Here is a 14,983-nt window from a genome sequence, read left to right on the forward strand (position 1 = left end):
AAAAAGCCAAATTTGTAAAATGGTGGTTACCAGGGGCTGGAGCCTGGGGGAAATGGAAAAATACTGGTCCAAGAGTACAAACCACCAGCTATAGGATAAGTTCTGGGGATCTCATGTACAGCATGGTGACTAAAATTAATAATACTGTATTATATACCCAAAATTAGTTAAGACAGTAGATCTTAAATGGTTTATCACAAAAATAAAATGGTAATTATGTGAGGGGATGGTGATATTAACTAATTTCATTGTGGTAATCTTTTGTAATACATGAGTATCAAATCATCACATTGTACCCCTTGAACTTTCCTAAGCTAAATGTCAAAAATTTCTCAATAAGCTTAGAAGAAAAATAAAATCATAAATCCTACTTTCCAAAATCAACAAGTTTATAATTAAAGTTCTCCTTTCACTAAAAAAACCTAGTAGCCCAAATTTTCCTTCTTCTTGGCATATCAGTGCTTATTTTTAGAAGAAATAGGTCTCCAACTATGTGGTCAATTAATCTTCAACAAAGCAGGAATCCAATGGAAAAAAAGACAGTCTCTTCAACAAATAGTGCTAGGAAATTTGCACAGCAGCATGCAAAAGAATGAAACTGGACTGCTTTCTTTCTTTTTTTTTTTTTTTATTTTTTTTTCCCAACGTTTTTTATTTATTTTTGGGACAGAGAGAGACAGAGCATGAACGGGGGAGGGGCAGAGAGAGAGGGAGACACAGAATCGGAAACAGGCTCCAGGCTCCGAGCCATCAGCCCAGAGCCTGACGCGGGGCCCGAACTCACGGACCGCGAGATAGTGACCTGGCTGAAGTCGGACGCTCAACCGACTGCGCCACCCAGGCGCCCCATGGACTGCTTTCTTACACTATACACAATAAATTCAAAATGGATTCAAGACCTAAATGTAAGACAGGGAACCATTAAAATCCTAAAGGAGGACACAGGCAGTAACCTCTTTGACATCAGCTGTAGCAACTTCTTACTAGATATGTCTCCTAAGGCAAGGGAAACAAAGGCAAAAATAACTATTGGTACTTCATCAAAATAAAAAGCATCTGCACAGCAAAAGAAACAATCAACAAAACTAAAGGCAACCTACAGAATGAGAGAAGATAGTTGCTAATGACATATCCAATAAAGGGTTAGTATCCAAAGTACATAAAGAACTTCTACAACTCAACACCCAAAAAACAAATAATCCAGTAAAGAAATGGACAGACAACACGAATAGACATTTGTCCATAAAAGACATATAGATGGCTAACATACACATGAAAAGATCACTCATCATCAGGAAAATACAAATCAAACCACAACAGTACCACCTTACACCTGTCAGAATAGCTAAAATTAACAATAAAAGAAACAACAGGTGTCATAAGATGCTGAGAAAGGGGAACCCTCCTACACTGGTGGAATGCAAACTGGTGCAACCACTCTGGAAAATTGTATGGAGGTTCCTCAAAAAGTTAAAAATAGAACTACTCTATGACTCAGCAATTGCACTACTAAGTATTTACCCAAAGGATACAAAAATACTGATTCAAAGGGATACAGGCACCCGGATGAGCCCAAATGTCCCTCAACTGATGAATGGATAAAGAAGATGCGGTATGTATATACACAATGGGATATTACTCAGCCATAAAAAAAAGAATAAAATCTTGCCATTTGCAACGACCTGGATGGAGCTAGAGTGTATTACGCTAAACGAAAAAAGTCAGTCAGAGAAAGACATACTGTCTGTAAAAACTGGACCTTGGGCTGATGTTACTCCTCAATGAGGATCCAAAGCCCCTGAGGGAACCAGCCAGACTGCCCTTGCCCAGAATGGTGAGGAATTTCCTCTCTTGCCCTTCGGAGGGATCCTACCCTCCCTCTCCTTCCTCTCTTCGGGTCTTTGGTGGTATAACCCTAGTACTCCTCAGACACCTGAAGGTCTTGGCCAGGGTAGCTCCCTGGTGTGGTCTGAAGGTGAAGAACCCCGTCTCCTCTATTCAATAAACTTCTAGCTCTTTAAAAAAAAAAAACCACTAAAGCTTTTATGTATGTTTTATTCAAATTATGTTAGATGTTGGGGTCTTTTTCAATGTTAAAGATTTGGCAAGCTTTAGGAACTACAGGATAAATACCATCACAAAGAGATGTTGATTTGTCTACAAAAGACTATTCACGGATGCATTAGGACTTAACAAATATAAGATTTCAGTAGATGTGTTTAAAATTAGCGAGATGTCTAATCTCTTACTTCTATAAGATTACAACTACACCTTAAAACCAGGGATCCTATATACTAAATATTACATTTACATATTGCTAAATAGCTATCAATTTACTAAGCAGATGCATCACTTCCATATTCAGAAATCAAAAGACAAAATGTGGGAGAATACCCCTAAAAAGAGTCAAACAACAATTTTAAAGGAAAAAAAAAAAAAAACATGTTGCATTGGCAACCAGATACTTTAATGATTAAAGGATACTTTTCACTGGATGTGAGTTCACCACTCACAGTAAGTTGAGCCCCAAGGATGATACAGAATGGGGAGGAGGAAAAAAAGGACTGTATTTCTAAAAGGGAGAGAAAGGACTAGAAACAGAACAAAATAGAACATTCATGAAAGCAATTTAACTCTCAGATAGCCAAAAACCCAGTTAAGTAAAACATCCTGTTTCCTGGCTATGACACGTAACTACGCCAATATTTTATTTGGAAGACCATCTGTATTACAAACTATAATTAGGTGCACAGTACATAAGCGGTCTACATTTTCCAAACTTTTTAGTTCTTTACTCACCTATAGACTTTTGGAAATATTGGAAAAAGAAGGGGTGGCCATCTAAAGGGATAACTCATTATTACTTCCTATAACCATTGTGCTGGACTGGCCAATCATAGTGGCCACCACACTCACAGTCTACTTCTAGGGGGAAATCACCACACTTATGGGAGCCCTGGATGGTACCTTAGGCAGAGATATGATCTGTACACTGGCTGGCGGCCTCTGAAAAACCCGGTATGAAAGCCCTGCCCAAACAGGGATAAAGTGATTGGATGTCCTATCAGGTTCTTACCCAGGAATTTAAACCACTGATACAGGAAGAGAGTTAATAAGCTGGTAGAACAAACAGAAATGGAAATGGACACGGGGGAAAGGAACAACAAAGTAAGTCAATGACATGAATAGCAGAGGACTGGAGGAAGAATCGGCAAGAACATGTTACTACCCGCCAATCAAGTCACTGGCTGCTTTCAGAGCCACTGATGTAAAGCCGGCTGAGGCCTGGCTGTATGAGGGAGATGCCCTTCATTGTTATTTGCATATGTAGTCTTGCTCTAAATCTCCATTTCTTTCTGTAACCTAAATGAATCCCTACTCCATTTAACCAAAAGACATTTACACGATGACAGCCTTTTTCTTTCCATAAAAATAAAACTAAGTATACTCTAAAGACTTTTTTAAGTAAAATTACTTTGATTACAGGTTTTATTAAATTTATTTGAGAGAGAGAAAGAGTGTGTGTGTGTGTGTGTGTGTGTGTGTGTGTGCGCGCACAAGCAGGGGAGGGGCAGAGAGAAGGAGAGACAGAATCCAAAGCAGGCTCTCCACCATCAGCACAGAGCCCGATGTGGGGTTCAAACTCACGAACCATGAGATCATGACCTGAGTCAAGATCAAGAGTCAGATGCTTAACCAACTACACCACCCAGACGCCCCTAGAGTTTTTAAATAAAGTACTACTAACATATGTTATACTGAACCTTTCTCTAAAGGCCTCATGATAATAGAATATTTGTGTTGGTCAGGGGAAGATGGTTTGGCCAGTCAGTTAAAAGAAAACTAGTTTCTCTGGTTGAGCCATACTCTAATTCTTATTACTATTAATATCTCTCATAATTTGAAGATGACACTGCTGATGACAATGGCTTCTATAATGGGATGAGGGGCGCCTGGGTGGCTCAGTTGTTTAAGCATCCCACTTCGGCTCAGGTCATGATCTCGCAATTTGTGATATCTATCCCTGCATCAGGCTCCAGACTGATTGCTCGGAGACTGCTTGGGATTCTCTCTCTCCCTCTCTTTCTCTGCCCCTCCCCCCACTCTCTCGGTCTCTCTCAAAATAAATAAATAAACACTTAAAGAAAAAAAAAGGGTGCCTGGGTGGCTCAGTTGGTTAAGCATCCAACTTTGACTCAGGTTATGATCTCACAGTTTGTGGGTTTGAGCCCTGTGTCAGGCTCTGCACTGACAGCTCAGAGCCTGGAGCCTGCTTTGGATTCTGTGTCTCCCTCTCTCTCTGCCCCTCCCCTGCTCATGCTTTGTCTCTGTCTCTCTCTCAAAAATAAATAAACATCATAATGGAATAAGGAATGGAGTTTTCCTGTTGGTTCAGAATTTCAGCAAAAGCTCAAAGCTAAGGACAAGGAGAAACAAGTTTCCCTACATTCTAAAGAGAGTATTAGTCATACCCATGCAGGAATTACTTCAAAAAGAAAAACAAAAGGCAAAAATATTCCTAAAAACAAAGTGTAACTGAAGTAATCAAGGTAGAAAGCTGTTAGCTAAGTAAGGAATGCTGTGGCATCTATTTCCCTCAGATAAACCTCATGCTAAGGGCAGGTAGTCCCAAGAGAAGCATCCAAAAAGACCACGATTGAGTATATAACAAGAGGATATCCCCCTCCTCAGCTGGATGCTTGTTTAGGTGAGTAAATCCACAGGCAGGTACCGAAGCAGGCTAATGAAGTGTTCATGGAAATACTTGACACGTGTTCCCAGGAGGGTTACTGATGCTGGAGTATGGATTAGAGAAAGGAGATGTTATTCTCCCTGTGGCCTAAGTGGACACCATAAAAGGTGTCCTGGCTAGAGCTGTCCTGAAAGGAGCCTACTCAAGAAGGTCAAGTGTAAAGGCAAGGGGAGGCAGCAGAAAGCAGTGTTGCAAGGTATTCAACTAGAGTCCTAAGAGATCCAAAAATGGAGCAGTGGGGAGGTCCCCCCAGGGTCCAAAAGAACCCCTCATTGTGCCCCTCAACAAAGATCTAGCATGTCAGTGTCTACCACACCAAAAGCTTTTAACTGGTCACTGAAGACTCCACTGTTTTTCTGTAATCTTCCTTCCCTCTCATCCTGACCCTGGAGAAGCCAGGCAAGCAGAGAAAGGAGGAGGAGGGGAGAAAGGGGAAGAACAAATCACTCCGCCTTCTGCACTGCTGATCCTGGGACAGGCCTGAGCTAGAGACAGGGGAAGTGTTTGAATTGCACAGCTGTCATTTGGACTAGACTGCATCAGTCATTACCTAAATATGAAGCTATCTGAATCTCCCCCACCCAAAGGTAAAAGAAAGCTATGGAGCATCAAGAGATCAGGAATGGAGATCCAACAGAGCTTGTTTAAAGGAACTGGTGAGAAATCTTGAAGCGGTTTAATGATTGTACTAACTGCACTTAATCCATTTTATAAAATGCCTACACTTTTAACTGTTTGATCTTTAATATCACACAAATCTTACCTTTGAAAAAAGACCTCCTGCCTCTATATCATATCCTTTAAGGTCCTCGTGTAATTTCTGCAAACACTGTATGACTCTTCTTTGATGTTCATCATCCTTTAGCTCATGAGCTTTGATCAGAAAGTCATAGTGGTCCAGTGGTCCATGGCAAACAGCCAAAGCTTTTGAATAAACCTCTGTAGTCGCAGTGGGAGACATAATCTCAGGTGTCTGAACTGTATAGGCTATAAACAAAAAATATATACAACTTTAGACTTTCTTAAAGGAAAGTATTTCATAATACTCCACAGGTTTCTTAATGGTCACATTAAAACCTTTCTGTTACAAGTATGTATATGTGAGCAGTTATTATAAATCTCATTTTGATTAAAACACATTCTGTTCAATAAATATAATCATCTCCTTTTAATAAAAACGAGTAGGGGCACCTGGGTGGCTCAGTAAGTTAAGCGTCCAACTCTTCATTTTGGCTCAAGTCATGATCTCACAGTTTGCAAGATGGGGCCCCTGAGCTGCTAGCGTAGAGCCTGCTTGGGATTCTCTCTCTCCCTGCCCCTCCCCTGCTCACACTCTTTCTCTCAAAATAAGTAAACATTTAAAAAACTAAAATAGGGGCACCTGGGTGGCTCAGTCGGTTAAGCATCCGACTTTGGTTCAGGTTGTGATCTCACAGTTCGTGGACTCAAGCCCCATGTCTGGCTCTGTGCTGACAGCTCAGAGCCTGGAGCCTGCTTTGAATTCTGTGTCTCCCTCTCTCTTTGCCCTGGCCCCGCTCACACTCTTGTCTCTCCCTCTCTCAAAAATAAACATTAAAAAAAATTAAAACAATAAAATAAAAAGGAATAAACTGCAAACCCCATAAGCTATCACTGTAACCCCTCTTCTAAAAACCTAACCTGCCACAGAGTCTCTGCTTTATCTCTACTCCATTAAACAAGCCACTTCGGTTCATCAGATCCTTCCCCACAGCAGGGCTGGCCCCTCTGAATTAGGCCTAATTCTGGCTCTTGAGTACCAAGGCAGAGACACAGAGACTAGTCACAAAGTGTTTTCTACTGCCCCTTTATTCTTTATTCTCCAAAACCACACAGCATTCATATATTACCACATTGATTTCAGCCCTCTGCTTATAAGATTCCTTCCCTTTTCCACAACTTTTAAGTTGGACACAAAGAGGTGAAACACAATAGAGTGTCTGTTTCAAAGCAGTGAGGTTTTCTGATCCTTTTTTTAGCTTCTCCTGGGAGAGAAATGACTGTCCGTGGCAAGATCAGTCATAACTATTTCTTATCTGGGGCAGGTTTCAGTGAGCAGAAACTCCCTTTCTTTTTTTATTTATTCTTTTACTTTAGTATAATTGAGATACAATGTTATATTAGTTTCAAGTGGACAACATAGTGATTCAATAATTCTATACCTCATGCAATGCTCACCACAATAGATGGTCACCACCCATCACCATACAAAGTTATAATATTGACTATCTCTCTCCTTATTTTGTAAAAGCAACAATAAACAGCAGCAACCTGGCACATTTTTAGATAGGGCTGTGCCCATCTTTGAGTCTGACAAAACTTTTGCAAAGATACACTGTGAGTATTGTTCTCGTTTCATTGAATACCATGTTTCCTTTGTTTCAGTAACATGAAAATTACTTACCTTGGGGAAAAAATGAACAGTCAAGGTTATTTCCATCTTTTTCCCAAGAGAGGAAAAAAAAAAATTCTAAATAAATCACGAATGTTGGGGATAGGGCAGGGCTGTCTTCTAACAGCTGTTCTTCCTTTCTGAATAAAAGTTTTAGCTGGGTACAAGGCTGCCCAGTTAAATAACCCATTTCTGGCCTCTCAAGCAGCCAGGCACAGCCATAGGACCGTTTCTAACCAATGGGATGTAACCTGAAACAAGCAGCTCTGGTGCATGCCCTTATAGAGAAAGGGCAAACCGCTCCTGCTCCCCCTCCCCTTTTTCTAACTGGCATGTAAGTATAGGCACTGCAGCTGGAAAAGCCATCCTGGCAAGGAGAGGCCCGCAGAATGCTGAGCAAAGCAGAGCAAAGTTCTCCAACAATGTTAAGCTGCCAAATCAGCTCCGGACCACCTACTGGATTTTTATGGAAAAGAATAAAAAACTTCTATCTTGCTCTTCAACCAGGTCCTCAGCCAATCATCCGTCCATACTACTCCTTTTACATGGCAAATACTCTAATCCATCCCCTGCCACTCTTCCTCATATCACCACCCTAGCTGGGACTCTCATGATCTCTGGCTTGGCCTCCCTGCCTCTGATCACCTCCACTGACCCCAAATTTACCACAATCTCTAAATTATCTTCCATCAACTATAGAAATGATCTTGCTAAAATCCAAGTGTGATTTTATCAATATTTACCTTGAAATTCATCTCCTTGTTTTTAAAGGATGGTTTTCAAACATAATTTTAACAGCAGCGTTGTGGGGTTTTTTTGGTTTTTTTTTGTTTTTTTACATATAAAACATTCCATGGAATCCTAAATTTATTAAAGAGAAAAGTGGGAGGGGAGCACAAAATCCCACCCTCTTCACATCTCCTCTATTTCTACAACTGTACCACCCCTATTTCTAAAGCAGCCCTGAAACCACTTTTCCACCTTATAGAATCACACTAAGTACAAACAGTGTACAGAAAAGAGTGAGCACAGCAGGCCTGAGATTACTGTCCTTGGAAAGGTCTGCTTACACGGTGGGCCCTTGGCTGGGAACTTGGATTCCAAGAGGGTTCCCACCATTCCCAGAAATGGAGTGACTCGCTGTGCCTGAACCGTTTATACCATGTACAAGCAACGTGGCTTATGCTGAACACCTAGTTTCCTTCTACGCATATAGAATGTTAGTACATGCTATGCAATAAGTAGCTATGCGACCGTCCCCACTCCACCCTAGGCATTGAGTCTCTATGGGGCTTCCCTAACAGACAACATTTCATATCTGTTGTCACAATTCATTACTGGAGAAACCAAGTATGTCTTATGTGACTCCACTAGGAGAAGACTCATGGAAGCTTGCACCTAATTTCTTCCAGATTTTGCCCTGCATGCCTTTCCCCTTTGCTGTACTGTGTTTGTATCCTTTTACTATAATAAATCACAGCCGTGAGCGCGACTATATGCTGAGTCTTGTGAATTCTCCCAACAAGTCACCAAACCTGGAGGTAGTCTTGGGAATCCCCAAACACAGTATCCTCATTCTGGGGTTCGAGAAATCCAGAACAGGGCCCCAGTCTGCGTTTCCAGACTACTCTCCCTCTACTCTCCAAAAGGCATCCACTGATACAAGAAACAATTGAGCATCCATCACATGTAATGGGTAACAGGGTAATAGAGAATATCAAGGTTGCTTTTTTTTTAAATTTTAAGTGGGGGTGGAGGGGCAAAAAAAATGCAGCAGTAATGTATCAGATCAACTGGCACTAGCAAGTGAAAGAAATCTGGGTACAGAGAAACTGGTTACGAAACTATTCTGGGTGGGAAATAATAAAGGCCTAAATTGGGACGGGCAGTAGTAGAAATGTCAGGAAGCTGGTTAAATGGAAAATGCAAAGGGAGATTCAGTAATGGGAGTTGTCTTCTAGTCAAGTGGATTACTCAGCACATCTCAAATCCATTCTTTCATTTCATAGTGCCTTTGTTCATACAGATTCCCTGGCTGGACATCCTTCTCTTCCAGCCTCTGCCAGCCTAATCTCTCCCTCACAGAACCTCACCACCCCTCAAAGTCCCTCAGCTCCCTACCACCAAAACCTCCAAACTCACCTGTATTTACCCCATCCTTTTCTCTTTCCTTAGCCTAAGAGTTGTTTCTCATTCCATCAAGGATATTAATGCCTCCTTGTTCTCTAATCAGAGGCTTTCAAATTTTTGAACCCTCTTTAGTCATCATGATCCAATATTCACTCATGTATAAATAACTGAAAAACAATTTTCATGAAATAAGACATTTAGTAAGAGTATAAATGGTTTAAAAGAAAAATATGCATGACATACTCTGGTATTTTTAATAATATTTTACTATATGTATGTGACCTAAATATGTGCCAAGAACTACTAGATTTAGTTATATTAAATGCCATATATTATACTTATTTACCTTTTTGTTTTCTGTCTGCCTTCCCCACCCAGAGTGTGTGTTTGTTTGTTTGTTTGTTTGTTTCCCCCCAAGGGTATATGCTCTTTGAGGACAGGAATTTTTGTTGTTTTGTTTAATGCTGTATATTCCCCAGTGAGCAGTGCCTGGGGCATAACTGGTGCTTATGAAATATTTCTTGAATCCCCTCCCTTCCTACCTTTCCAGAGATGTCATTCTCTTCACTAACCACCTCTGTATTATATCATCAACCTTCCCCTCTCTACCAGCTTTTTCATACCGATTCAACCCTTTCTTATCTTCAAATTATATACTAACAACAAAACCAGTCATAAGACATCTGTTCTTCCTCCTTTCCTTCACAAGCCAAACCACTTGATTACCTTTACTTCTTCTGGCCACTACCTCACATCTTGCTCAATTCTCAACCCATTGTGGTCAAGCTTCTACTGAGACAGGTGCTGCTAAATTCACCCAAGGCCTACTATTGCCAAATCCAGGAGCTACTCTTCAGTCTTCATATTCCTTTTCACAATCATAAAATATCTGATTTTTAAAGGTAGTCATTAGAAAGATCAGGACTGTGGGCAAAGCACGTTGTTTCTCTTGGTCCACAGAGAGGCTTAAGTTCTTTGCTTCTGATTTTTCACTAGCCTAACATCTTTATTTAGTAGTATATATACTTCACCTGCATTTTTCAAAAAAGAGAACCAAGGCACACTGAAGATAAGACATCACTTCAGCTAGTTAGCAGGCATAAAAAGAGAAATAGCAGTTATCCAGTTCCACATGCAAGGAGCCTGAAAGTTGCCAGTCTATCCTAACAATGAAAAAGCTAAGCAGACTGAAAAAACAACATCTCTTCCCAGATCCATAGGACAAGGGAGGATGCAGGGCAAACCACTGCCCCTAAGATTAAAGAGAAAGACAGGCAAATACAGGGAGTAATCGCTTACCGGAGCAGAGACTCACGAGTGGAAACCATCCCAGGAACCAGTGCCAGGGTAGGAAAACCTGAACTTATTTGACAAATTGCTAGAAGCTCAATGTGAACAACTCAAGATTTAAAAACTCCAGGGGTAACCAGCATAGAGGGGCTCCCATACTTTCCTGAATTTTACCTCCAAGAGCTCAACCAAGTTCTTAGTGTCAATACAGGAAAAATCCCCTTGGGCTTCTAAATCTTCTAAATCTGAGCTGTCAGCACAGAGCCTGATGCAGGGCTCGAACCCATTAAATGTGAGATCATGACCTGAGCCAAAGTAGGACGCTCAACCGACTGAGTCACCTGGGTGCCCCTACTTTCTTTATTCTTAATTGATTTAACACATAACAATTTGTTCAAAATAATAGCAACAATGCATTCAATCATTTATGCTTAGGCATAGGTCATATATATGTTTATGCATGCTTATATATAAGTGAAATAAATAACAACAATAATACAAGGGACAGAAGAGAGCAGTTGGGATTATTTTGTTATTATAACATGGTCCTTGCACTACGTTTGAAGTGGTGTAGTGTTATTTGAAAGTGGACTTGGATCAGCTGTGACTGTATACTGCAAAATGTAAAAAGAAATATAACTGACAGGCTAAGAAAGAGAAAATGGAATCATAAAACACTCAGTTAAAACCACAAAACACAGAAAAAGAGAAGTCAACAAAAACAAGAACAAAGAACAATGGCAACAGCTAGAAGATAACAAACATGTAGATATTAATCCAACTATATCAATAATCACTTTGAAGATCAATGATATAAATGCATCAATTAAAAGACAGTGATGGTCAGAGTGGATCAAAACACACAAGGCCCAAGTATATGTTGTCTACAAGAAACTCACTTTAAATATAAAGACATATGGATTAACAGTAAATGAATGGCGAAAAATATATACCCTAACACTAAAGAAAGCAGGTGTAGCTGTATTAATTTAGACACAGCAGATTTCAAAGCAAGAAAAGTTATCAGAGGTAAATAAGGGCATTATATTACATAATGATAAAAGAGTCAGTTCTCCAAGAAGAATCAATCCTTAATGCATATGCACCTAATAGCAGAATATCAAACTAAACCATAGGATGCTAGAATTGACAGAAATATAAGGAGAAATAGATGAATTCACTATCATAGCCAGATATTCTAACATCCCCCTAGCAGAAGTGGACAGATCCAGCAGGCAAAAAACTCAGTAAGGACATACTGAACTCAACATTAACAATCAACTTGCCCTAACTGACATTTATAGAATACTTCATCCAGCAGGGGAATACACATTCTTCCCAAGCTCACATGGAACATTCACCAAGACAGACTACTTCTAGGCCATTAGACACATCTTAACAAAGTTAAAAGACCTGAAATCATATAATGTCTGCTCTAGACAACAACTCATTGAACCACAAATCAGTAACAGAAAAGTAACAGGAAAATTCTAAAACATATGGAGATTAAACAATACACTTCTAACTAACATATGTGTTAAAGAAGAAATCTCAAGAAAAATGTACAAGACCATATACCCTCCACAAAAAATTAACTCAAAATGGATCACAGACTTAAATGTAAGACACAAAACTATCAAATTCCTAGAAGGTAACATAGGAGAATTATAAAAAGACATAGAAGAAACCTACACACTCTTGAGTTATGGTGATGACTTCTTAGACACAACACTGAAGGCACAATCCATGAAAGAAATAATTGATAAGCTGGACTTCAATTAAAATTTAAAACTTCTGCGAAAGTCAATGCCATGGTGTCATTGGAAGACAAGAGACAGAACAGGAGAAAATATTTGCAAAAGACCCATCTGATAAAGGACTGTTCTACAAAATGTACAAAGAACTCTTAAAACTCATAAGAAAACAATCCAATTTAAAAATGGGCCAAAGACATCTCACCAAAGAAAATATACAGATGGCAAAGAAGCATAGGAAAAAATCTATCTACACATCATATGTCATCAGGGAAATGCAAAGCAAAATAATAATGAGACACCACTATTCGCCTATTAGAATGGACAAAATTCAGAACACTAACAAATGCTGGCCAGGATATGGAGCAAGAATGTATTCCCATTCATTCTTGGTGGGAATACAAAATGGTACAACCACTTGGGAAGACTGTTTGGCAGTTTCTTGCAAAACTAAACCTACTGTTACCATATGATCTAGCAATCATGTTCCCTGGTTTTTAACTAAAGGAATTGAAAACTTAAATTCACACACACACACACAACCTGCATACAGATGTTCACAGGAGCTGTATTCATAACTGCCATAACTTGGAAGCAATCAAGATGTCCCTCAATAGGCAAATGGCCAAATAAATTGGTACATCTAGACAATAGAATATTATTCAGCGCTAAAAAGAAATTAGCTATCAAGCTATGAAAACACATGGACAAAACTTAAATGCATATAACTAAGGGAAAGAGCCAATTTGAAACAGCTGCATATTGTAAGGTCAGATATTCTAACTATATGACATTCTGGAAAGGACAAATCTATGGAGACAATAAAAAGATCCATAGTAGACAAAGGGTTGGGGACAAAGGGAGGAGGGAATAGACAGAGCACAGAGGATTTTCAGGGTGGTGAAAACACTCTGTATAATACTATAATGATGGATACGTGTCCTTATATATACATACATACATACCCATTGTTCAAGAGTGAACCCAAATGGACTTTAGGTAATTATTATGAATCAATGTAGGTTCATCAGTTCTTATAAATGCACCACTCTGGTGAGGGATATTGATAATAGGGGCACCAATACATGTGGGGGGCAAGGGGGAATGTGGGAAATCTCTGTACGTTCCTCTCAATTTTGCTGTGAACCTAAAATTGATCTTTTTTTAACTGATCTTAAAAAAAATGTCTAAAAAAGAGAGAGAGAATCAGACAAGACACTCAAGGCTGAGAGATTGGCCAGCTTGGGCCTGGAGAGCAGCTGTATAAATTGAAACACAAAAGACTTCTCAAAAGCTGCACTAAATTAAATCTGTTACTACATCAGTGTACACAAATTATGGGATGCTGCTGCCATATTATTTTGATTTGTATTAATTTGTCTTATTGTACTCCAAATGGACAGTGGGAAAATGCCATTCTGAAGATCCACACAGCGATCTACAAACATAAATGGAAGATTTTAGAGGCCCATAAAGCCTGCACTGTTCTAATGCCTCAATTTGTACCTGATTTTACCATTTTCTCTTAAATGTTTTAAGAAGATCTCACTACACTCCATAGTTCACATGCTACAAGACTTAGTCAATATCATGATGTCCTTCTGTCTGAGTGCTTATGACTTCCTAGATAGTATTTTAACAATTATTTCTACCCACCCTCCACCCCAGGAAAAAATAGTTTCCCCAACCTTTGAGTGAATTTGTGATTATTCCGATTTCCTTTTTTTTTTTTTTTTCTAAGTGAACATAACCTCAGGATTCTATGGTCTTCATATTAAACAAAAGATGAAGCGTAGAACTGGATCACTTGGCCCTTTCTCTTATTGCCTCCCAGTTCAAAATGCCTGCATGTCTTAATGGCCAGCACTGCCCAGATCTGCGGTTGGGTTCAATGCATTCAGGCATCATCACAATCTCCTTTGTAGTTTTAGCTTTTTCTCAGAAAATCTGTTTAGTCTGCCCACCACAGCCTCTCTGCTTCCTGTAATAAGACCACTTTCCCTGGGCTTACAAAAAAATCCTTGCCCTTCTTGTCCCATGTCACTTCGTGCCCCATTTCTTACAGGAAATGCCACAGGTTTGGGGAATATTTACCATGTTTGTTTGCTGGGGCACTATTGGCAGGGAGAGCAATTTGGAAGAAAACAATTCTGAAGTTCTGCAGTCTACAAGCTAATACACTCCACTTAACTAGTCTCACTACATTAATAAATACTAAGCTACACTGGTTTACACTGGTTTTAATGGCACATGGTAGCATATAATGCAGAAAGAAGAGGCAACTACATAGCACAATTATAAAAGAAATTGGAAAAAGGCAAACTCACCAATAGCCCTGACAAGAGCTATTATAGAACACACAGTTCTTTTTTAAACAAGGTCTTAATTTATGGTTCATGACCGGGGTGGGGGTGGAGAGGTCTGGGAGCCTATTAAAAACAAACTATGGGGGGGCGCCTGGGTGGCGCAGTCGGTTAAGCGTCCGACTTCAGCCAGGTCACGATCTCGCGGTCCGTGAGTTCGAGCCCCGCGTCGGGCTCTGGGCTGATGGCTCGGAGCCTGGAGCCTGTTTCAGATTCTGTGTCTCCCTCTCTCTCTGCCCCTCCCCCGTTCATGCTCTGTCTCTCTCTGTCCCAAAAATAAATA

The 14,983-nt window shown here is 39.9% G+C and overlaps 1 protein-coding gene across 1 annotated transcript in view; it reads right to left on the reverse strand.

The window, feature by feature from the left end:
* Nucleotides 1-14,983, reverse strand: part of AFG1L (AFG1 like ATPase) — a 197,779-nt gene that overhangs the window by 157,211 nt on the left and 25,585 nt on the right. Inside the window, exon 3 of the mRNA XM_019443029.2 lies at nucleotides 5,517-5,740. Coding sequence (XP_019298574.1) covers nucleotides 5,517-5,740 — 224 coding nt within the window. The remainder of the gene's footprint in view (nucleotides 1-5,516; nucleotides 5,741-14,983) is intronic.

Source organism: Panthera pardus, unplaced genomic scaffold, assembly GCF_024362965.1.
Source record: "Panthera pardus isolate Hobbes unplaced genomic scaffold, ASM2436296v1 HiC_scaffold_17, whole genome shotgun sequence".
Taxonomy (NCBI): domain Eukaryota; kingdom Metazoa; phylum Chordata; class Mammalia; order Carnivora; family Felidae; genus Panthera; species Panthera pardus.